Source organism: Trichosurus vulpecula, chromosome 9 (genome assembly GCF_011100635.1).
Source record: "Trichosurus vulpecula isolate mTriVul1 chromosome 9, mTriVul1.pri, whole genome shotgun sequence".
NCBI lineage: Eukaryota > Metazoa > Chordata > Mammalia > Diprotodontia > Phalangeridae > Trichosurus > Trichosurus vulpecula.
The window spans coordinates 200,986,914-201,011,742 of record NC_050581.1 but is presented as its reverse complement, the minus strand read 5'-3'; the positions used below and the strand labels follow the sequence as shown (position 1 = coordinate 201,011,742).

Genomic DNA, 24,829 nt, shown 5'->3' with positions numbered 1-24,829 from the left:
CCTTGTGTGTTTGTTTATTTAGCCTGGATTGGTGATGTCATCATTCTAGAGGAGAGCCCCTGTTAAGAATCTCTCCACCGACATGTCTATAATGTACAGTCTTAGAGGTGTTTCTGACTCATTTCGAGTTTGGGTCACTTGCTTATGGCCACACAGCCATTATATATTAGTGGGAAGACTTGAACCCAGGTCTTGCTAAGTACAAGGCTATCTGTCCAATTGGCCATGCTGCCTCTCCTGTAAACATTGTGTTTACACTTTCTGCCTTTCTGTATTTATCTACAATTCCTTTGTGGCCTTACATTTAGTAACTTTTGTGAATGTTTAATGTAAATTTGATATGTATTTCCAAAACATATCCTGCGCTCCATTGTAGGTTCTGGGGCTGCAAAGACAAAGATGAAAGGCCCCTGCTCTTAAGGAATCAACATTCAATCAGGAGAGGCATGGCCATATTCAAATATGTAGAGAATAAATAGAAAATCATTGAGGGAAGGCACTTGTAGAAACTTAGTGTGAGGGGGGATGCAGGAAACAGTTTGTATAGAAGCCTCTGCTTGATCTGAGTCTTGAAGAAATTCAGGAATTCTACAAGGTAGAAGTGAATCACAAATGGAGGAGGCCCAGTTAAAGGCTCATAGATGGGAGATGGATTTCTGCCCATGAGGATGTCAAAGATTAGTTGGACTGGACGCTATGGCACTGGGCTTTTTTTTCGAGGAGTGATTTGGTCAGATCTATGCCTTAGGAAGATCACTGTGGCAACTGCGTGAAGGATAGATTAGAGATGAAGCAGAGAAAACCAGGTAGGAGGTCCTGCAATTGCCCAAGCAAAGAGATGTGAGAGCCTAGACTAAAGTGAAAGCACATGAGAAGTGAGGAGCCTTTTGAAGAAGAGAGATTTTGGAGGGAGAAGTAGCAGAGCTTGGCCACATTCGATGTGTGTGATGATAGAGAGTGAAGGGTCAAAGTAGATGCTGAGGTGGTGACCCTGGGAGACTGGAATAATGGTGGGACCCTCGACAGAAAGAGGGCAGGTTGGGAAAAGGATTCCTCTGGAAGGGATGATGATGAATTCTGTTTTGCAAATGCTGCGTTTCCATATGTCTTTGAGAACGGGTGATTCTTTGAAAAGCTAGTTTGGGGAGGATTCGGTTCATGTCTGTAATTTAGTTGTTTGCCTTGATTTATTTATCACATTCCATTAGTGGAGGATTGAAATGTCCCACTTTGTGTCATTATCTGACCAATTCTTTTTACAAATCAGCTAACTTTTCTTCCATAAGTTCAGTTACTTTGAGATTTGTTGTACAGGTGTTTAGTGCTGATATTCTCTCATTTTCAAAGATACATTTAATTACAATAGAATTTCCCTATTTGCCTAATTTTGTTACAAAAAGATTCTTAATATATTTTTGCTACTCATCCGTATTCTAGCAAAATTAACAGTTAGGACTTCTTAATGTGTTCTTGGAATAAATCTAGCTGTATTCTAATTATTTCACCATGTGGAGGCAAAGGGAAGAATATTCCAGGCATGAGGATGGGGCAGCCTATGTAAAGGCCCAGGGGTCTCATGACCATAAAATCCGAAGTCTGGCAGTAGGGTCAGAAGGTCAAGGGTGTGAAGGGGGAGCCTTGAGCATTCAGTCTGGACAGATAGGGTGGAGCCAGAGTGGGAAAAGTATTCGACGGTAAGTGGAAGATGCTGTATGTTATGGGGGGGGGGGGCAGGGAGTCACTGGAGCTTTTAGGAGCAAACAATTTGGAATTTCTCCTACAGGCAAGAGGGAACCCACTCCTGGTGTATTAGGTCCACTGGTACCTTCGGCAATAAAAATTTCAATAGTTTCTATAAGCCTTCTCCCAATCGGAGAAGGCAAACACGTTCTCTGAGTCTTTCTTCTGAAATGACACTCCAGCATAGGATGGTGTCCAAGGGACAAAAAAGATGAACCCCACATAAAAACCAGTAAACAAAAGCATCCCAGAGTAAACTCCTTCCTACCCACAGCAGTTATGGGGAGCAAGGTTAGGGAAGCTCCTTTCCTGGCTGCTTCCTCTGAGAAGGAGCCAACTCTTTCATCCATCCATTTACAGCCCCTTCAACTTCCCCAGGAAATCCAAGTTGGTATGTTGTAAAACCCTGCCATTTGTGGAGCCCAGCCTCTTAACTGGCTCACTTACCACATCCAGATACATCAGCTCAAGCTGCAAGAAGGGATCTTAACAAGAAGGAATCCTTTTATCATCTCCTGACATCCCCCTGAAAATCCCTCCTGAGTCTCTTCTCTTCCTCCCAAACCTCAAGGAGACTCTCAGAAAAACCCCTTTGGCCTGGAACCAAATTGCATTTACTGGCTTTTCTTTGGACCTTGTAGTACAGTAACATTTTCAAATTGAAAAGCCTAGCCACCAAGCTTCCTTGGAACTTCACGGTTGGAATTAAAGAACTCTCCTCTCACCTCTCCGCTCCCCAACTCCCATGCACATTTTGATTCCGTTTTTGTCCTGGGGGTGAATGCTTTCTCCTGGGTCAGGAATGCAATACTGTAGGCTTGCCTCTTTCCAGGATATTATGTCTGTCTCACTGTTAAAATTGCCACAAAAAGCTCTTCAGAGAAAAACCCAGTGTTTTCTTTGTGCAGGGGCCAAAAATTGAATGGTCCCTTGGGAATTCTCAATGTTTCACATTCAAAGATACAAGTTCGGCTGTTTGAAGGATTGATGTTTACTGAAGGCATCTACAGAAGAGAGTGGAAGATGACCCTGGAGGACCATGAGGGGAATAAAATTCTTTCCTATGTAGTAGCAAATGGACTCCATTTTCCATTATTTTTTTTGTAAAAGTTGCAAATAACACAGAAAATCATTTTAAAGGAATCTACATCAAGTCCCGTTTACGCCTACAATTTATATAATTTGAATATTAAAAACAATATTTCCTAAAATCAGCACTTTCTCCCCTAGCAGATGCTATTGTAAAATATTCACATAATTGTAATGTCATGCCCCTTCTAAGAGTGCGACCAGATGTCCAAGGCTCCACAAACAATTTGACAGCAGGAACTGGAGAAGTTTTTCTGAGATGACATTCATCGTCAAACCGATGTCTTCTTTCTCAATCACCAGTTCCCAGAGGCAAAGGTCATCTGTTACAAAACTTTGAACCCTGACCTAACCAACCCATTTAATACTGTGCTATTCATCTCCTCAGGGCTCCCAAGGCTCAAACCTGGAATGCCATCCATCCCAGTATTTCAACCAGTACTCACTCCTGGCTTTGAACTTGGGGTCAGGGAGAGCTTGGTCACACAGCCTGTTATCATGGGCCCCAGGAGACTTATTATGGACCCATTTTATGGACCTGTATAACTCATAGCTCATTACATGTACAAGCTTGAATAAGCTGTTTCATGGCTTGAATCTCAATTTCTTCATCTGTAAAGAGGTGCCATTGAGGCTAGACAGCAGTGAAAAGGGAAGGAATCAGAGAGGATGAAGAGTCAGTCAGTGGTAGGATCAGGGAGCTCAGGTGGCTGAGATCCAGGGAGGTGGGAGGTCTAAGGAATGACCCCACCCAGTGATGGCAGTGCCCACACATTCACAGAAAGGATGGAGCCAAAGAAGCAAATCCTTTCTTCATCTGCTTCAGTCTCTCTACCATGCTTGGTATTCAGAGCCCACCATAATCTAGCCCCCTCCTACTTTTCTAGTCTTCTTTCCTCTTATTCTTCCCTGTGTACTCTTCAATCTAGTGACACTGGCCTCCTGGCTATTCCATAAAGAAGACTCTCCATCTTTCAGCTCTGGGCATTCTTTGTGGCTGTCTCCCATGCCTGGAATACCCTCCTTCCTCCACCTTGACTACTGACCTTCCTGGCTTCCTTGAAGTTCCAACTATAATCCCATCTCCAGGAAGCCTTTCCCAAGCCCTAGTCATTCCAGTACCTTCCCTCTGATCATTATTTCCTATTTATCCTGGATACAGCTTACTTTGTGTGTGTTTGTCTGTATGTTATCTCCTCAGTTAGAGTGTGAGCCCCTTGAGGACAGACACTGGCTTTGCCCCAGTGCTTGGCATAGTGCCTGGCACCATTGTAGCAAGTTGACAGATTTGGATAAATTCGGTGATTGGCACATGAGAGGAAGACTGTGGTAATGGGGTGAGCACGAGGTTGGAACTTGGAGGGCATGGCTTTGAATCCGGGCTTGGATATTTACAATTGCAGATTGAGAGCTGGAATAGCTCCCATTGGGCTGTATGCTTCTTGAGGGCAGGGACTGCTGTGGCCTTTCATTTTATCTCCAGAACTTAACGTACTCCTAGAACAGAGGAAGCACTTAATGAATACTTATTGACTGACTGAATGTACTGGAAGAGTAATGTTGTGAGCATGAGTGCCTGGGATGGTGATGCCACCCACAATAGTAATAAGGATGCTTGGAAAAGGGAAGGGTTGTGAGGGAAAGACTATGTAATGGCCATGCTATGCCATAGAGGGACAGAAAGCTCTTCCTGGAGCAGACGGCACTCATGCAAGACCCACCTCAGTAGGTTTGCAGATTTGGAAGGAGAAGCAAATGTCACATGATGTATTTTGATGGGCCAAAGGAATCCACTGGCATCCTCCTCCTCAAGTGTCTTGTCATGGTGTGAAGGTCACTGTGGGCCTTTTAAGACCCTGGCAATGGAAGGAAGGTAAGCTTTGGCCAGTGCTATCAAGCCTAGCTGGGCTTGCAAAGGTATAGCACTAGGCTGGCCACAGAGGGGTGAATCTTTAGGCCACAATCTTCAAAGGCCACATACTGTATCATAGAAGGCCTGTATCTGAACAGTTGAGGCTAGTCCCTGCCCTGGGGAAATCCCAGATCACTGAGATAATAAATAGGTAGGCTTAAAGACGTAACAAGGAGAGCCTGGAACTTGGACAGAGTACTTGATGTGGGATCCCAAAGACTGGGGCCTAAGGCCCACCTCTACTTAGGGGACAAGGAGAAAACATCACACTTCCCATAACCTGCTTATTCATCTCACTTATGGAGGGAGAGAGACTAATAATAGTGGTGTCAGGAAGAGCTGAATTCAAATCCTCCCTCCATGTGACCCTAAGTGAGTTGTATCACTTCTCTTGGTCTCAGTTTCTTCACCTGTAAAATGAAGAAAGTCATAGTGCCAGGGTTCTTGTGAGATAAAATGAGATGTTGTATGCCAAGCTATCAATTAGAATGATGTAATTCTCTATGTAAATACCAGCTGCCTTTACTGTAGTTGTTCAGTCATGTCCGACTCTCCAACTCCATTTGGGGTTTTCTTGGCAGAGACACTGGAGGGATTTGCCATCGCCTTTTCCAGCTCATTTTACAGATGAGGAAACTGAGGCAAACAGGGTGAAGTGACTTGCCCAGGGTCACACAGCTAGAAAGTGTCTGAGACCAGATTTGAACTCAGGAAGATGAGTCTTCGTGACTCCAAGCCTAGTGCTCTATCGACTTAGTAATATTGTTGTCAGATTCAAACACCTAGCAAATTATACTGTGCTGTGTAAAGGTCCATTATTGATGTATAACTATCGATCTATTATGATGATAATGTAGCAATATCTAATCAATATACTATCACATAGTAATACAAATGTATCATTGCTATATAGCTACATATTATTTACATGTGGGTAACTAGAAGATCATCCTAGGGAGAGAGTTGCTGGCAGCTCACAATGACTGCTTGGTGCTTGGCCATGGCTTGATATAAGCTTCCTGAAGCACCATGAGAGGGAAGGGCTAACATTATCACCACCGGACAGATAAGGAAGTAAATCCTCAGAGGGGCACCCAACAAGGGAATATCTGAATCAGGATCCAAGGCTGATGTGTGGGTTCACATGGGCTGAAGAAAAGTGCCACCAACCTGTGGCTGCCTGCACATCGTGGGAGCTGAGCATCTTTGAGAGAGACTGAAGAAAAGCTGTGAGAAGTCAGATATGGGGGGTAAGGGATATGGTGGTAAAGGAGTCAGATTCAGTCCATCACAGATGGCCATTTGTCTGGGAGGGAAAGGGAGGCTCCATTCAGCACAGCTTTTCTTGAGGCATTAACGAGCCCTTTTCTTGTGATAGCACTCAGCCCACTTGGTTGGCGTTAAGTGCCAGGCTTCAAAAGCAGAGGCACTTAAAAGGCCCAGGCACCTCCCTGGCCTCATTTACCAAGAGACTGGAGCCTTCGCCCACCTACCTCTCTCTCTCCAGGGTTGGAGGAGTCCCGGGGGCTGCCAGCTGGAAGTTGATCATGCTAATACGCCCGCTATGGATTCGAATTGAGAAGGGACACCTTTAAAGCTGCCCAGAGTGGCCCACAAACCGCCCCCTTTTTTCTATAGCTGTGGCTTCTCCAAGGCACACACTTCTCTGGTTCCATTGGGAAGCTCAAGGATCAGACCTTGCCCCGAGGGAGGTTCAGTATCTCGGGTACCAGCCCATTGGGGGCCCTGGGCTGGGAAGTGGATCGTTCTCTCCTCTTCATACAGCAAGAGGATACGGAAAATGCTTGTAATTTACCCCATCTATCTCCTTCTGCCTCGGGGGCCTTTGGCAGGCCACCCATCTTTGTCTAAGACTAGTTTGGAATTTACACATGAGTATTTTCCCTCCAGTTAAATTATTTATTTACTTGATTAAAACAGAAAAAGTCAAATTTTCACTGAGGCTGCACGCAGACATCTATCCAGGAACTTTTAAGGCAGTGAGCTAGGTGAAAGTGAAAGGAAACAAATAGAGTGATTCACCCAGAATTGGAATTAATCAATCAATCAGTCAACAGGCATTTATTAAACACCTGCTATGTGCTAAACCAGTTCTAGGGGCTGGAGATGCTGGGACCAAAGCAATAGTAGTAAGAGTTAACATGTATACATGACCTCAAGGTTTTCAAAACACTTTACATGTGTAACCTCATTTGATCCTCAGAGCAAACCTAGGAGGTGGGTGCAGTTATGATGCCCACTATACAGATGGGAAAACTGAGGCTTCAAGAAGATAAATGAATTACTCAAGGTCACACAACTAGTAAGTGACTGAGGCAGGATTTAAATTCAGGCTTTCCTGACTTCCAAGTCCAACAGTCTCTCCATTGTGACAACTAGCTGCCTAAAACATAGCCCCTGACCTCAGCCAATTCACATACTATCAGGGAGACCACATGTACATGTGTACACACACACACACACACACACACGTATAAATGTATATAATCAATACCAGGTAATTTGAGGACTTATTGATCTTTGTGGTTCTTAAATTTGGCGCCATTTTAAGGAAGTATATTGTAAAACAAGTCAGCATGGCATGTTGTTTAGAGTACTGACCTTGGATTCACAAAATCCTGGGTTCAAATCCCATCTTGGCAATTTAAAATCTGTGTGACCCCAGGCAAGTCTGTTTACTTTTGCGCTCCTCTGATAACTTCCTAGGACTTATCTATTAAGTCAGATATAGGTAAGGACAAATTTGGAGTCCCCCGTATGAGATAATTTCAGACCCTTCCAGTAACAAGGCACTGCTAATATGATTAAATAGGAATTTACTAAGCATATATTTTGTGCCAGGCAATGTATTAGATTCTGGGGATACACAGAGAAAGATGGAAAATGCTTTGCAGTCAAGAATGCTGGTTAAGGGCAGCTAGGTGGCATAGTGAGTAGAGCACTGGCCCTGGAGTCAGGAGGACCTGAGTTCAAATCCAGCCTCAGACACTTGACACACTTACTAGCTGTGTGACCTTGGGCAAGTCACTTAACCCCAATTGCCCTGCATTCCCACCCTCAAAAAAATCTTCAAGAATGCTGGTTAAATTTCGGTAGGAGAACATAGCAGGCCCCCAGGAGAGTCGATGCAAGAGCCATACATGTTCGCAAGCATTGGAAGCAGGGCCCCATCTCCAGAATGGCATTACCAGCATCCTTTGTACCCCAATGATAACAATGAGAGCTCAGCCTGCTGTTCCTATAATCACTGAGTTCTTGACTGGATTGAGAATCCTAGAAAGCTCAAGACTGGCTGCTGTTTTAGGTGCTGCCCAAACATCCTCTCTGGCCTGCCAGGAAGCCAACACCAGGGGCAGGGATAAGTGAACTTTCATCAAAGTCATTCAAGAACTGGAGGTGTGGGAGGGTGACATTTGGAGGATCAGGTGATGGGTGAGTGCCTGCTGCTCCTTTGAATTCCACATTACTACTTAATCGGCATTCCCTTTATGCATCAATCAATCAACAAGCGTTAGGCACATACTCTGTCCCAGGCAACAAGAAGGGAAAGACAGAACAGAAACATCACAGTACTACAACATCACCCAGTTAGACTCCGGGGTCTTTGGGGGTGGGGGTTGGTTTATACTCAGCATCAAATGGGAGCCTCTGAGCAGAGATTTTGAAGGTCTTGTGAACCCAGACAGGTTCCAGGAACCTGAATGGAGAACTGAGGGACACAGCTGGAAACGTGCAGATTTTAATTGAGCTTCTCTGTCATAGTTGAATTCCTTAGGTCATTTCCTGGGCTAATCTGGCCTGCTAACCCAGCATCAAGTTTGATTTTTTTACAGACTAGGATAATTAGACCAGTAGTTACCTTAGCTGATGGATTTTCTGTAGTTCCTGTCTTCCCCCTGTAAATACGAAGGCATTCCAACCCTTCTGTTCTCTCCTGGCTTAGTTTCAAAAGCCTGGCCATCTGTAGACTTTTGTGACAGTCCAGGGTAATATGAATGGATTCAGAGTTGTGCATGTGAAGCAGAAACTCTTATAAAGACTGCTCATTGTACAGAGTCCAGCACATCTGTTCTCTCCATATACTTCTGCACACCATCTTAACTTTTGAGAAATGCTAATAAAGTTGGAAAAACAGAAAAAAAACAACTTACTTGTCCTTTTACAGGAAACCCACATCTGTTTACCACAGGAATGCTCCAAAATTATGAGCATAAGAAATGGTATTTTCTCTTCTCCTTCCTCCTCCTCCTTCCCTCTCCCTTTCTCTCTTTTTTCTCTCCCTCTCCCTCCCTCCCTCTCCCCCTCTCTTCATCCATGTCTCTCTCTCCCCCTTTCTCTTTCTGCCTCTCCTCCCTCTTCCCCTCCCTCTCCCCTCTTCTCCCTTCTCCTTCCCTCTTTCCTTCTATTTCTCTCCCTCCCTCTCTCCCCTCTTCCTCCATTTCTCCCTCTCCCCCTCTCTCCCTCTCTCTCTTTCTCTGTCTCTCCTCCCTCTTCCTCTCCCTCCTCTCACTCTTTTTACTTCTTCTTCCTCTTCCCTCCCCTCTCCCCTCCTCCCGTCCCCACCCTCTCCTTACTTTTTCCCTTTCCTTCCCTTTTTCCTCCTCCCTTTCCCTCTCCTCAAAAATTGGGACATTTGCTCTTCCTTCCTTGGCAGGCTCTTTGTGGGTCAGGCATTTCTCTAAGCTATCTCTAGAATGCGGAGAGCTTTTGTCTCAGTGACACTTCATCTTAAAGCATTGAGAAGAGATTTTTATTGATACTTTAATGGATAAAATGACTTTTTCTAAAGAACCAGGCCACCTAGTGGAGTAGCAGGTCAGAAAGCTTCTGTTGATACTGTGCAACGCAGTGCAGACTGCAATTAGCAGCGTTCTGGGATGAGCTCTTTTTCTTAGCTCAGAGAAGAGCAGACTTGAAGGGAGAGGAGAGGGGAGGGGCAGGAGAGATACCCTCAAGTACTTGAAAAGACTTCTCATGGATGAAGGGCTAGCCTTGGCCTTCTTGGCCCCAGAGGCAGAATCAGTAGAAAAATACACACTTCCACTTGGCATGTGGAAAAAGCTTTCTAAACATAAAAGTTGTCTCAAAGTGAAATGGGCTTTTTTTAGTGTGAATGGGATTCCCCTAATAAGAGGCCTTCAGGAAAAACCTGGATGTCCGCTGTGTCTGAGATGTCGAGAGAATCATTTCTGGATGTGGCTTAGGGGAGCCGTGGCCCCTTCGCACTTGGATACCCTGAGACAACGCAGCTCTCAGCTTCTACGGCCTCCCGGAACACTGTGCTGCTATCACGGGGAAGCAAATCAGAGAAAGTCTGAAAGCACATCCTGTCTTTCTATTGGACTGTGTATTTGAAAGGTTTTTACATGTGGGTTGTTACTATGGGTGATTGTCTTAAAAAACAAACCCCCAAACCAAAACTTTTGTGTCCCATTGGTGAACAAGAAAGCTTTATTACAGATTTTTCCAAAATGTTTATTTGGGAAATATCCTACCAGAAAGGAAGAAAAAAAGAACAAAAACCAAGACTCCAGGAATTATTCCAAAAAGAAGATGGCCAGCTCCTTCTTTCTCTTTTATATATAGAATGGAATAATCCATTTCTGCATTATTTGTCTCTCCTTCTCCAAATATCTCTGCAGCACATAAATAATGATCATATCCATGGGGAGAAGAAGGAGTTTGTGTGCCGATGGTTAGATTGCTCAAGAGAACAGAAACCCTTCAAAGCCCAGTATATGCTGGTGGTCCATATGAGAAGACATACAGGAGAGAAACCACATAAATGCACTGTGAGTAAGGGGATGCCAGGGCATTTTCAAACATCAGGCACCCATGGCCTGATTATTTTGGGAAGAGTGCTGAGGAAGGGTTTGGTGGTCACGACTGTCCTAGGCTTTGGGGTTCCCTGTGGAAGAGAGAAAAGGATGGATAAAGAGAGCATGGAATTTTTTTTGATGTAGTGATGGGCGAGGAAATTTTATGGGTGTCTCAGGAAAGCCCGAATGCTGATAGGACAGTGGAAGCCCTGTCCTTTTCTGGAAAAGCAGCCTGTTTATTTGAGGCAGCTTCCATAACACATGCCTCTAGCAGAACACAAAAGGAAAGTGGTTCTCATTCTTTATAATTGAGGGACAACATAATGTCTATAGACACCTAACCTCAAGGTAGAAAATCTGGGCAGATTCAAGTCTTTCTTTTGACAGCTGCTGGCTGTGTGACATTGGACACTGAAATCACCCTCTCTATGCTCCAGTCAATTCTCTAAGACTGGAAATCATACACAAGGTCCTACCCTGCATTGGTAGAGAGAGTTTCCTCTTTGTGAGATCCCTATCCCATTGAAATCACAGGCTAATCTATGAGCAAGCAATTATTAAGTGACCACTGTGTTCTAGATACCATAATAAATGCTTGAGATACACGTGCTGTGGGGAAATCATCCTTGCCCTCCCAAAGTTCACATTCTAATGAGAGAGACACAGTTTGCCTACGTCCTTCTAGTCCCAGACTATCCTCCAACTTATGGAGCAACAGCTTTACTCACATCAAGTTGGCGTCAGTAAATACCTGGCCTCCAGCTACAGAATGTTCTGGCATTTTGTGCAGCCTAAGAACCAACACAAATGCTCATGTAGGTTGAGGCTCCCCCTCCCAAAATGAATCAAGTGTGAAGAGAGGGTAGGGATGCATGGTTGCTTTGCATACCTTGACAAATTCTGTTCTCTTGGGAAAACAGAGCCTATTGCTGAATTTTGTGCTCATTGAGAAGTAGTGGGCATTGGGCCAGAACAGCAGTCTGAGATTACAGCCCATAATCCTCAGCCACCCTTTAAAAAAGTAAAACAAGCCACATGAATCTTAGAGGGCATTTGCAGCCCTGGCAGTAGAAACTTCACCTGGAGAGGTGCTGAACTGAGGTCAAACTGTAGGAAGGGAGCTCTTCTGGGGACAGCTGTTTCTTGGGGTCAGATGACACAGCATTGCAGGGCTGCTTCGAGGAATAATCTGCCCCTGTCTATAGAATAATCTTAATATATCTGCTGTCTTTAGTTTGAAGGTTGTACCAAGGCCTACTCCAGACTAGAAAACTTGAAAACCCACTTGAGATCTCACACTGGAGAGAAACCGTACGTCTGCGAGCACGAGGGCTGCAACAAAGCGTTCTCCAATGCCTCGGACCGAGCCAAGCATCAAAACAGGACCCATTCCAATGAGGTAAGTGAGTGACTGCTCACTCTCATAATGGAGTGGGGCTGCCTCTGTACCAGGACAAGCACTGATTACTGGTATTAAAGACTTTTCCCCCTTCCAGGAGACAGATGCTAATAAGTTAGGGATTGCTTTCCCTTCCCGTCTCTGGGCATTTGGAATGGGTCCTAAATTTTCCATTTGACGCTAGGTAGGCCACAGGGGGTTGCAGTAGCTGAACCCTAAGGTTCCCGCCATCCCTAGAGTTAAATGGGATACGTATGATCCCATGAGTTTCTTTGTGCTTCATTAGGATAACTGAGCAGCTACCCAAGTGAAGAGGAAAATAATTGGGAAGAGGGAACTCTCTACTTGTCCAAGAATTCAGGTCAATGCCATGAATATATATTTAGATGCCAGTCAATCAATTACCCTTTACTAAGTGCCTACTATGATTTTTCCTTCATCAGCCCATCTTTCCATATAATTTAGGAATGAATTTATGTTCACTTATCCTACATAGGAGGGTCAGGGATGTGCTTGGCACTGGGAATTCCAAAGCAAAAGTAAAAAGGCCTGTCCTTACGTTCTAACAGGGGAAGTAACACATCCACATGTAGAGAGAAATGAAAGACATACAAAATATAGGAAATACACAGGCATGGGCATGGGAGGTTAGCAAAGGCCTCATCTAGGAAGTAATACTTGGCTTGGGCTTGGAAGGAAGCAGGGGCTTCTATGGAGTGGCAGTCAGTAGGACACTTTAAGAACCTAGTATAGACCCTGTGGTGTGCAAAGACAGGCACTGGATTATCAGTGTCCTTGGGGAGCTTACAGTTTGATAGAGGAGGTGCAGCTCTGGAAAGGCAGTGTGGGACATTGGAAAATGTGTCTAATGACCTGAGTTTCCATCATATTACCATCTATGTGACTTTGGGTCAGTCACTCAAACTCCTTGGAGTGTTTATTCTGCTGTCAAATGAAAGGGTTGGATACAATGGCCTCTGACAGCCCTTGTAGCTCTCCAGTGATGTTCTTCTGGTCCCTGGATACCACAAATACAGTGGATGGCATGAGGGCAATGCAGAAGCCTAGACTGGAGACTCTTCAGAGCGTGATTCATGAGGAAGTGAACTCTTTCAGGTGGGAGTGGTGTGTGGGATCAGGGAAGACTTCATAAAGTCGATGCTGCCTGAGGGGGGAGCTTGAAGGAAAACCAAATGATTTTAGCAAACAAATCCTCAAGCAAAGTTCTCTTCTTGTTCAGCGGTTCCATCTCCTGGTCATCCATATGTACTGCTTTACTCCCAGTGGAATCCTGTTGACATCAGAAGTTGTTTGAATGGCCTACATTCATGCGCCCTGCACATGGAGAAAGAGGCATGACCCTTGCACATCTTAATGAGCCTTTGTGGTTGAATCAATTCCATTTTGGTATTGCAGCTGATAATATACTGTTTATTTCAATCTTATTTTCCTGATCTCTTCACTTAACTCTTACTCTCAAAAATCAGGGAGAAAGGCAGCAGGGTCTAGAGTTCAAAAGCCAACTCAGCTAAGTTAGCCTTCCAGAGGCCAGATGAATAGCTTGATGGGACCTCAGAGATCACATGGCCCAACAAACTCTTGTATTTTACAGATGAAGAAACTGAGTCCAATGTGGTCGTAGCATTACAGATTTAGAGCTAGTAGGGCTTCCAAGGCCATCTGCTCCACTTGTCTCATTTCACGTATGAAGATACTGACAACTGGCGAGGTTGATTTGGTCAGTCATGTACGTATCAGAAGGACAATGCCAAACCCCCGCTCTCTGAAATCCAATGCCTTTTCCAGAGATGCTAGGTGCCAAAGGAGAATTCAGGGAATTAGAAGCTGAGAAGGTTTTTTTTAATCTTATTTATAAAATGTATATTAATTAAAGCCAAGAGAAACCTAATCCAAAGGAAAGAAATATGGTACCTCCGGGCCCTTTACTATTTAATACCATCCTTTCTAAGATTTTAGAGTTTGTGGGTGCTAGCACTTTCTAAGAAAATCTTCATCTGCTCCATTCTTAGGTGGGCAAAAAGGAAACCTCCCCTCTCCCCCTGCTTTTTTGGTCCTGGTAAGAATGAATCAATGAATGAAAAAGTGGAAATTAGTCACTTATTCAGAGCCAAGCATCGCACTAAGCCCTGGTAAAAGCTGAATACAAAAGACAGTCTGTAAGGCAACTCAAACAGCAGGATAAATGATCTTCCCCTTTTACTTATCCTGGCAGTTCAGGTCACAGCGTTTAGTCTCTTAAAACAGAGTGGCACAACTGTCAGTCTTTAGGGCTAGAAGAAATGATGGACATCGTCTAGTTCTAGTAGAATCCTGATTCCTGGAGACATTACGTTCCCTGGCTCAACACTGAGAGAGCTGAGGCTGCTCTCTCCCAGACTGCTGCTCCAGGAGGTCTTCATAGAGCTGCTCACATTACTGGTACAAGTTTCAAGGTCTTATACATAAGCAACCACTTTAAAAGAGAAGACTAGCATCTCGAAGGATTCATTCTGCTACGTAATTCCCCCTTCTGCTCTTGGAGGAGGCAATAAGCTGCCTCTTCTATCCTCCCTCAATTTTCTCCCCAGCCAGCTCTAGATCTTGTATAGTCAATCAACAGACACTTATTAAGTATGAACTAGATGCTTGAGGTTAAGCATAAAAATTAAAAAAAAAAAGTAAAGCCAAACCTATCTGCATACTAGGCAGCAGCTGGGCAGTGTCTGGGCTTGGAGTCAGAAATCTGAGTTCGAATCCTGCCTCAGGCTCTGACTATCTGTATGAACTGGACAAATCACTTTTAAGCTCCCTGAACCTTGGTTTGCTCATCGATGAAATGGGGAGAACAGTAGCAACAGTTTCACAGGATTATGGAGAGGCTCAAGTGAGATAATGTCTGTAAAACGCTCCACAAACCTTCAAGTCCTCTAGAAATGCTAGTTACTCTTACCATTATGATTCAAGGAGTGACGGCCTGCTGGGTGGGAAGTCACTTAATGCTTCCAGGCCTCACTCAGCTTGATCATATGTACAATGGGAGACTCTTCAGAAATCTATAACCCTAGGAACAGGTTTCATCCCCCAAACGGCAAAATTCATTTAGGAAATGCTGCTGAGGGTCATAAATACCAAGGTTTTCTCTTCTTATTCGAGATAACATTTGGCTGTATGACCATTAGAATTAGAAATACAAATCTCCACTCTGAATCCAAGTTATTCCCAATTCATAAAATGTATTGTTATTTTAAACAACTTTGTCAGATCTTCCTTGCTCACAGGTAAGTGAATGGAGAAATGAGTGAACAAATGAGTGAATGAATGATTCATCTGGGCTTGGGGAAGTCTAGTAAATCAATAAACAGTGTCAAAAATAGGCTTGCAGAGGATACATTTTAAGGACAGAAGTATTTTCATACCGTTTCAATTTCAATAAGTAAAACTGAATAGATATTTACACAAACCCAGTGAGCCAGGAATGAAAAAAACACAAGCCTCAGTCACCGTGATGACTTTGCCTTGGTCTGTCTCCTCTGTGGGGAAAAGCCTGAGAGCCCTGGGAGAAATTCACAAATCTCATCAAGGCCCTGACTTATAAAAACCTGTCCTTGAGCAGGGAAAACAATTAGAAGGCTCTTCTGATCATTCAGGTAAGAAGTGATCAGGGTCTGTGCTTTAACAAGCTGCATTTTCACCCTCTTAAATACGTGTAACTCATTTTGGGAGCCCAATATTTCTGCTTCCTAAATTTCCTCTTGATAGCATCTGCTCACTTCTTCAGGCCCTTCAGATAGTCTGGGATCCTGATTCTGTCACAAAAAAACAAGTAAACAACCAACCAACCAGTCAACAGATGTCCTGAGTGCAAATGGTCATGTCTGGATTTGTTCAGGCAAAGGAAACTAAGACTGTCCAGTTGTATTTGCTGTTTTGACTAGAGTGGCAGAAGGTAAATTTCTTAAGTAAAGCCAGGGACTGTTTGTCACTGGGCGTTATCTCCTAGTAGTTAAAATAGTAGCTCACAATTAATTCAGATCAATACAATGCCTATCTGTTGAGTTCCTACTATGGGCCTGATCTAAAGATACTAGAGGCCACAAGGACACAAGAAGGATGTAATAATTGCTTGGACTGAATGGTATTTGAGAGAATCCACAATGCGTTGGCTTATAGTGCATTGAGATGGGACTTTTTTTCTGTTATCTATGTAAAATCACATCATGATATGTATGTATGTACATTATATATGAGTATGTATGTACATGTACGCATATGCACATGTGTGTGAATTATGTAAAGACCAGCTATAAACAGATACGAGAAACATATCTGGACCCATCCCATGGGTCATGTCCTAGTATATCCAAGGAGGAAAAAGTTGTGTCACTGGAGGGAGGAGGATGAGGGGGGTGTTAATCACAGGCATCTATACCATTCCTAGGCTAGTCATTAGAGCCATTCTCTCTCTAATGCATGGAGCTTGATGTGCTCATTTCATTCTATATATGCCACGAGTCACATGACCTCCTGAATAGGAGTCATTTCTCTTTAATGGAAATCAATTCTTTCTAAAGGAAACTCCCATTTGGGGGTGAAGCTTTCAGAGTAATTTCAGGGATCGCAGCTTCACCACATTAGTGAGTGCATTTCAGCATTTTAGGGAGCAGGTAATCTGCTCAGCGGCTTTTAGTGAAAAGGTGCTGCTGGAAGCCCACTTGGGGAAGAAGTGTCCTTTCTCGTTTTTGATAATAGGCACATTGGGCAGCTCATACATTTCCTGAGAGTTGGTTTTCTAATAGGCCATCCTCTCAAGAGTATACATATAGATGGGAACATGGAAATCATCTAAGCTCAGAAAACTAAAGAGCAACAACAGCCATGAGAATATGAGGGTTAAATAATGAAATTAACAGAAGCCATCATGTCAGAAATTTTTTAAAGCCTGTCAGTGCTCAATTTTTCACATTTTTTACAATTAGTTTATTTTCTAAGTCTAACAGTGGGATACAAATTGCTCAACCATTAATAAGGAATAAATGGTATTAGTAACTCTTTGGGGAATGGTCAGAGACTGAACTTTGATTTCATCAGTGTTCAGAATTTCCAGGATATCCACTCCTTCAATGATCTTAAGTTGCCTAGTGTTATCTATCATAACCTTAGAGAATTGCCTAGAGTGGCTTGAAATCAATGATCTGTCCCATATTTAAATAGCTATGGTGGGTCTGGGGAAGACCTTTCTTCACCCCAAGACTGTCTCTCTTTTCTATGGTACCATACCTCTCATAGACATATTCGTAGTTTTAGAGCAGAAATGGTCCTTAAAGGTGATCAAGTCTCTCCTACTGCCTTGGGGTTTTCAAGAAACCAAGAAGCATTTCCAGATAGGGTGGAGAGTGTCTACTTGATAGAGTAAACCAATCTAACAAATAAATGAGTGATATCCACAATCCAAGACCTGATGTTCTTACTTGTTCTACCCAGAGTCACACAAGGGATATAGACCAGAATAGATTTTTCTTCAAATCTGGGCACTGCCACTAGCTACCTCGATGATCTTGGACAAGTCATTTTCCCTCCTTGTGCCTCAGTTTCCTTGTATGTAAAATGTATAGGTTGAGAACTACTAGTTCTAGAGCTATGATGTGTCTCATCATGAACATTATCAAACTTTCACAAAGCTCAGAAAAGTTAAGTAATAATGATGTTATGGGGTCACCGAGCTCGAGGCGAAAGGGATATCAGGTGAAATTGTGACTCAAGGCTCTGTGACTTAGGATCCTAGAATCCCAGATCTGGAGCTGGAGGGATCACCAAGGCCATGGAGACCCATTTTACAGATTAAGAAACTGAGGCCCAGAGAGGTGAACTATTAATAATGTTCTTCAGAACTAAGCTTAAAAGACCATTAGTACAACACATATATGGCATGTTAGGTGCAGTTTGGTGGATTCTCTACAATCTTGGGTACGTATATTCCAGCAGAAACAGTGAAATGAATTTCATCTCCCACTCCATACATAGGTTCTTTTGGTCATCTCCCCATGTTAATTTGTTGGGGACTTTAAGCATGCTGTGGCATGGGATACTGTTTTTCTCTTTTACCATAGGTGGGTGGGTGGAGCCAACTGAAAAACAATTGACCAAAAAGAAAAAAAAGGACAAAGGCCTTTAAAAGTACAAAAGTAACTATATCGTCGGGATGATTTTGACTTTAGATGACAGTAATGCACAGCCTCATCTAGTGTCTTTTTTTTCCGTGGTCTCAACAGAAACCATACGTGTGCAAGATCCCAGGCTGCACCAAACGGTACACGGACCCCAGCTCCCTTCGCAAACATGTGAAGACTGTGCATGGCCCTGAGGCGCATGTCACAAAGAAGCAACGTGGGGACCTCCATCCCCGACCTCCACCTCCTCGGGAGCCTGGCAGCCATGCCCCATCCCGATCTCCTGGCCAGCAGACTCAGGGGGCCCTGGGCGAGCAGAAAGACCTCAACAACTCTACCTCAAAGCGGGATGAATGCCTGCAAGTAAAAACGGTCAAGTCTGAGAAGCCAATGGTAGGCGCTTGCTCCACCTTTGGGCTTGCTCTAGCCTTCCTAGAGCCCCCAAACCCCTTTAGTAGTCAAGAAGCTTGAGTAGAAAATCTGGGTCCCGAAATACCAGGACATGGTGTCTTGTACTGCCAGCCTCTCAGTATAGATGTGATCGGCTTGGTTCACACAAGCCTGCAGGCTTTTCCTGAGGGTGAACTTTTCATGAGATAATCATGCTAAAAGGGTGTCCTCAACACCTAATTCCACAGCATTTTTATCCATCTTGAACCAGAGTGCTGTGAGGAAGTGAGAAAGCCACAATTGCCTCATAGAAAGAAGGCCATTATCTTGTCATATAATCCCTGCAGTTATAGAACAATTGAGTCCAAGGACTAAGGGAGGGTCGGTGGTTATGACCAAACCCAAAGCCATCAGACACTTCCCCAAATCCCTGATCAGGTGCGTCTGGGAGCTACAAGAAGCCTCCAAAATGGATTGTCATAGAAGGATCTGGAAATGAGTGTTTAATAGGGCAGGGCCTTATTTTTGGGCTAGGGGGTGAGGTTATTTTTTATATATTTTATTGGATGTTTCCATTCAGGTCTGCCCTGTGAAGCTTCTGGTCATGGAGTAAGATACAAGTCCATGTATTTAGATATGGAGTTAGGATGACCTGATTGTAACTTTCACCTTGGATGCTAACTAGCTTTATGACCTAGAGCAACTGAGTCCATTTCCCTGGTCCTCATTTTCTTATCTACAAATGGAGAGGTTAGGGCTAGATGGCATCTGAGAACCCCTGTAGTTCTCAACTTCTGCATCTACGTGCTAGCACATCTCCTTGGACTCAGACAGCTTGCCAAGATTCTAAGGTCAAAAGCAGCTGCCAGTCTGCCTTGGTTTCTTGGAGGGAGCTCTTTCTACCAGTGTGTGATATCCCAGGGCAGACCCATGGCAATGGAGGGGCCACTGGTACCTTTTAGGGTATGGGCAGTGTTCCTTTTAGAAAACAAACTATTTGAAAATCCTGATAGACAAAGTAGTTAAATTACAAAGTAATTTTCCTCAAAATCCCTTTAGATATGAAGTGCTTTGAGTGATATTTCTATTTGATTAAGGTTTGCATGCATTCTTCTGTGAGCTTTGCATCATGCCCCATGAAGTTGGCATTCCAAGAATTCATTATGAAGAATGGGCAGCTGCCTCCCCCTGAAGACTGCAGAATCTCAAGGGTAGAGCAGCATACCACTTGTGCCAATACCAAATATCTCTTCTCATTAGAAGGAGAAGAAAGTGATTTTTCAGTCACCTTGCTCACACGTATCAAAGATGGAAGCTTTTGGTTTCAGACTAGAGCAGTCTGTCCTGCCTTCCCTGGCTCTTTTTTTTATCAATAAGTCACTCAGATGGTAATTGTTTATTAAATGCCTACTATGTGCCAGGCACTGTCTAAGTGCTGAGGAGTACAAGGGCTGGGCATGCATCCAAATGAAGTTTTGCCAATCCCAAGAACATAGTAAAGTGGTACAATGGCAGTAATCTGAGAGTTGGGAAGATGGGAGTTCAAATCTAACTTCAGACTCTTATTAGCTTTGTGACCCTCGGCAAGTCACTTAACCTCTGTCTGCTTCAGTTTTCTTCTCTGTCAAATCGGGGTAATAATAACACCTACCCCCAGGGTTTCTATGAGGATCAAATGAGGTCATTTATGTAAAGCGTTCGGAAAACTTGAAAGTATTACATGAGTACTGTTATTGTCATTATTAATAATAACGGCACAGTATGGGAATACCCAGGGTCTTCTTTTATACCCAGGGTCAATGGTTGGAATGGGAAATTCAGAGGGATTCAGCCCTAGGATATTTTGGTTATTGCTGGAAGCTCATTAGTTGGTGAACTCATTAATTTGGACATGTTAGAGCCAGGAAGACCCTGTTCCAATTCCCTATTTTATTGATGAGGAAACTGAGGCCCAGGTAGATTAAGTGGCTGACCTGAGGAACAACACAGCTGACATTCCCTGAACGAGTACTTAATAGCCCCTCAACTTCTTACAGCCACCGCTCCCTCTGTGCATTGGCTGGTCCTCAATGCATGGCCCCAATTGATCTCAGTTCCGTTCCATTTTAAACATGCTGACTTATTGGTTTACCTTGCTTGGTGAATTAAATTTTGTCACTGTTTCTCCTTACTAATCCAATGTCTCTTTCATCTAATGCTCTTAACTGTCTTGTTCTCACTTCCTAAGGACAGTGGGTAATCAGGTGAGGGGAATTAACCTTCTCAGTTGTCTTGTCGCTGGAATGTTTCTTTGGCCTTGTTGTTCTGTCTTCCCTTTCCCTTGTACATTTGATCCTCCATGATGTGAATGAGCTTTCAGTCAACCACATACCCCAACTTGACATTGTATTTTCATTTGTTTTGGGTTTGGGTTTTTTTGGTGATGCTTGGCATGTGGGAAATTTGGCCTCATCCTATCCATGTATATGTATCTAGGCCTTGCATGCCACACGAGGATGTAGCTAGCCACCTGAATGCAAGGCATCTACCAACTCTTTGCATTTGGGACTTCCCAATGCTATATGGAATCATTTGTACCACCTTGTGAATCCACTTGGGCCACCCTTGAAGTGTGTGTGCAGAAGGCATGAATTCTTTTATGTCACCATTTTATGATGTGTTTTAATGGACTGGCTCCTGTGGCCAATTAGAATTGCATGAGGCTGCAGTCTTCTTGTTACATGGTAATAAATCTGGCTCTTATTTGCATTTGATGAGATGGTGTTGCACGAACAGGCCAGGAGGACAAGTGGGCTATCTCTTTCCACTGCCCCGCCCTACTGCTCAGCAAGGAGGAGCTCCTCAGGCCATTGCTGAGGCTCCAGGCACATAACTAAGCATATTTCCAATGGAGCCCCACTGGGATGGGGTTTGCCCATTCATGCTGGATGGCTTCCCATCCCCAGCTGGTAGAGTTTGGGAACCAGCTAGAAGGGCATAAGTAAAGAAAGAAGATTCCCCATGGGTCTCTGGGCATGTAATAGACACGTTGATGGCATGGAGATAACTGCTCCCCAAGAGGTCTGGCACATAACCCAAACTGTATGGAGAGGACAGTCTTGTAGAGACTAATTTGGTGTGTTTATGTTTGGGTGCAAGGACATGGATAGTGTGTGTGTGTGTGTGTGTGTGTGTGTGTGTGTGTGTGTGTGTGTGTGAGATTCTGTCCTCTGACTTAAGCTTAGGAAGATAAATAATGAAAAAAAGCCAGACTAAGATAGACATGGTCCTCTGTAAGTAGCACCTATACTGGGCATACATGTTCCTCAGTTCGCTCCTGGTTCCCCCTTTTTTAAGCAGCTGGGGCACATCTGTGTGGTGGCAGACAGCCAAAGTATCAGGTATCACTGACCACTCATCTCCGCATTGCTCCTCCATGGTAGACTAGCTCTTTAGCTATCTAGGGCTCATGCCTCAGTCTGACAAGTTTCCTTTTTTGTCTCCTCCCCTTGACAGACATCTCAGCCAAGCCCTGGTGGTCAGTCTTCATGCAGCAGCCAGCAGTCCCCCAGCAGCCCCTATTCCAACAGTGGGATCGAGCTCCATCTGACCAACGGAGGCAGTGTAGGAGACCTCAGCGCCATTGACGAAACCCCCATCATGGACTCTACCATTTCCACGGCAACCACCGCTCTTGCCTTGCAAGCTCGGAGGAACACGACAGGGACCAAATGGATGGAGCAAGTAAAAGCAGAAAGATTGAAACAAGTGAATGGCATGCTTCCACGGCTGAACCCCCTTCCACCTCCAAAAGCCCCTGTGCTAGCTCCTATCATAGGAAACGGTAAGAAACTCAACAGGCACCAGCTGGCTTCAAGGCATCATGTCAACCACACAGCTTTATTGAGCATCTGTTATGTAGGAAGTACTAGACAAACCACTGGGTATTCAGAAACAAAAACGAGAAAGGCCCTTCCTTCAAGGAGCTGATTCTGTGGGCATGGGGAATGACAGGTACACATATTCATAAGCAAAAAGTAAATACTGGCTAATTCCAGGAATCTGGTGAGATTAGAAAAGGCCTCGCGTAGAAGGGGATGCTTGGATTGATTCAGAAAAGAAACTAGGAATTCTAAGAGATGGAGATGAGAAAGGAGAGTATTCTAGATATGGGAAACATGAACATGGCAACCACTGTTGACCTCAGAGATGTTTGGAAGGTCCTTAGGAAGTCATATGATCTGCCCATATCTCCAGTGTAGTGAATGATTACTTATATCAGTAAGGCAAGTTTCACAATATTGATGGTGACTATGAATATGACTGTATAGTTCTGTATTGAAAAATATAAGAGACTATCCATATAGAAGACAGAAGAAGTAAAAACATTTATTCAGACACCAGAGGATCAAATCCCAAAACCAATAACTCCAGTTCAACATAGCAGCAATTATATCCCCAAATCAGTAATCCCACTTTATCATAGCAGCAAGGAACTTAAAATACAGTATAACAGCAGGGAGCCAAGCCATCCCATAACCTTCCCCTTTGTTGGGGCCTTCACATAAACACTCGCTTACAAATCCTAGCTGTCTGTTTGCCTTTGTCCTTTCCCCCTGTAGTTCTAAGAGTAAGCTTAATGGCTACTGTCACAGTATATATATGTATATATATATACACATATATATGTGTATATATATATACATATATATACATGTATATATACATACATACATACATATGTGTGTATAGATATATATACACATATATATGTATATATACACCCTTTTTACATATATAGATATATATACATATATATATATATATGTATATATATATACACCCTTTTTAGTGCCTGACGGCTTCACAACCCTAGTGATCTAATGAGCAAAAGGGTGTGGGCCTTCCTACAAACAAGTCTCTCCTAATCAAGCTTCCCTTAACTACCTCCACCTGAGACCTGTTAATGGATTAACGATCCAGGAAGATCTTTAATCACATTAACACCACATTATTTGACTTCACAGATGAGGCTAAAACCTTGGAGTCTTCCCCAGAAGTGAGCAAGTCACTTGTGGGGATTCCGACTGTAGGCCTGCCATTTTTGGCATCTTGTTTCCTGATGACCTTAGATCTGTCCTTCCTCTGCCTCCCATCTCACACCACCTTTGATGGTAATCTGGCATAGATGGCCATTTATCCAAGGACAATATGTCACTGGTTTCCTGCCTGCCTCAGGTTTTAATGACATTTTTATTCTTCAATTGCATATGGAATTTAGAGTTAGAATCATGCCTCAGACACTTATTAGAGGTAGGACCCTGGCCAACTTACTTCACCTCCATCAGCCTCAGTTTCCTCATCTGTAAAATGAAGAGGTTGAAAGAACTTTAGTTATTCAAGCCAGTGGAGATAGGCTTACTGGAAACATTGGAAATTATTGAGTAGCCACCCTCTTCGCCTGGATTCTCCCTCCCCTTGGAGTTTTTGTGACACCATTATCTCCTGGTTCTCCTCCTACCTATTGGACTGCTCCTTCTCTGTCTCTTTTGGTGGTTTGTCATCCACCCCACACCACGCCCCAGCACTTTTAGTATTCCCCATGACTTTGTCCTAGTTTTTCTTCTGTTCTCTTTCTTTCAGCTACTTGACAACCTCTGATGGCTTAAAGTATTCTTATGCCAATCACTTAGAAAATTCGGTATCTTGTCCAAGGCCTTCTGCTGAGATTTGTTCCCTTATCTCTAGTTTCTGATTGGATATTGCAAACTGGATGCCTCACACTTCTCTAAACTCAACATGGTCCAAGACAATTAATTATCCCTCCTTTACAACTTACTCCTCTCCTTTTAAAAAAAAAAACTTTAAAAATATTTTTGTTTTAATATAATTATCTCCTTCTCCAGCCCCTCCCCTACCTACTGAGAAGGCAAGCAATATGATACCTCATTATACATGTAAAATCACATAAAACATTCAATATAACCATGTTGCAAAAAAGCAAGAAAAATAAATGAGAAAATGACGCTTCAATTTGCACTCAGAGTTCATCAGTTCTCTCTCTCTCTCTCTCTGAAAGTAGATAGCAATTTTCATCATGAGTCCTTCTGGATTGTCTTGGATCATTGTATTGCTCCATTGAGGCAGTTAGGTGGCTCAGTAGAGAGAGCACTGGGCCTGGAGTTAGGAAGACCTGAGTTCAAATCCAGTTTCATACACTTAATAGCTATGTGACCCTGATCAAGTCACTTAACTTCTGTTTGCTTTAATTGACTGGAGAAGGAAATGGCAAACGACTACAGTATCTCTGCCA

The 24,829-nt window shown here is 43.5% G+C and overlaps 1 protein-coding gene across 1 annotated transcript in view; it reads left to right on the top strand.

The window, feature by feature from the left end:
• The window catches only part of GLI3 (GLI family zinc finger 3), a 273,969-nt gene that overhangs the window by 244,990 nt on the left and 4,150 nt on the right, over positions 1 to 24,829 (top strand). Inside the window, exons 10-13 of the mRNA XM_036738670.1 lie at positions 10,405 to 10,554; positions 11,816 to 11,980; positions 18,250 to 18,540; positions 22,033 to 22,360. Of these exons, the coding sequence (XP_036594565.1) occupies positions 10,405 to 10,554; positions 11,816 to 11,980; positions 18,250 to 18,540; positions 22,033 to 22,360 (934 nt within the window). The remainder of the gene's footprint in view (positions 1 to 10,404; positions 10,555 to 11,815; positions 11,981 to 18,249; positions 18,541 to 22,032; positions 22,361 to 24,829) is intronic.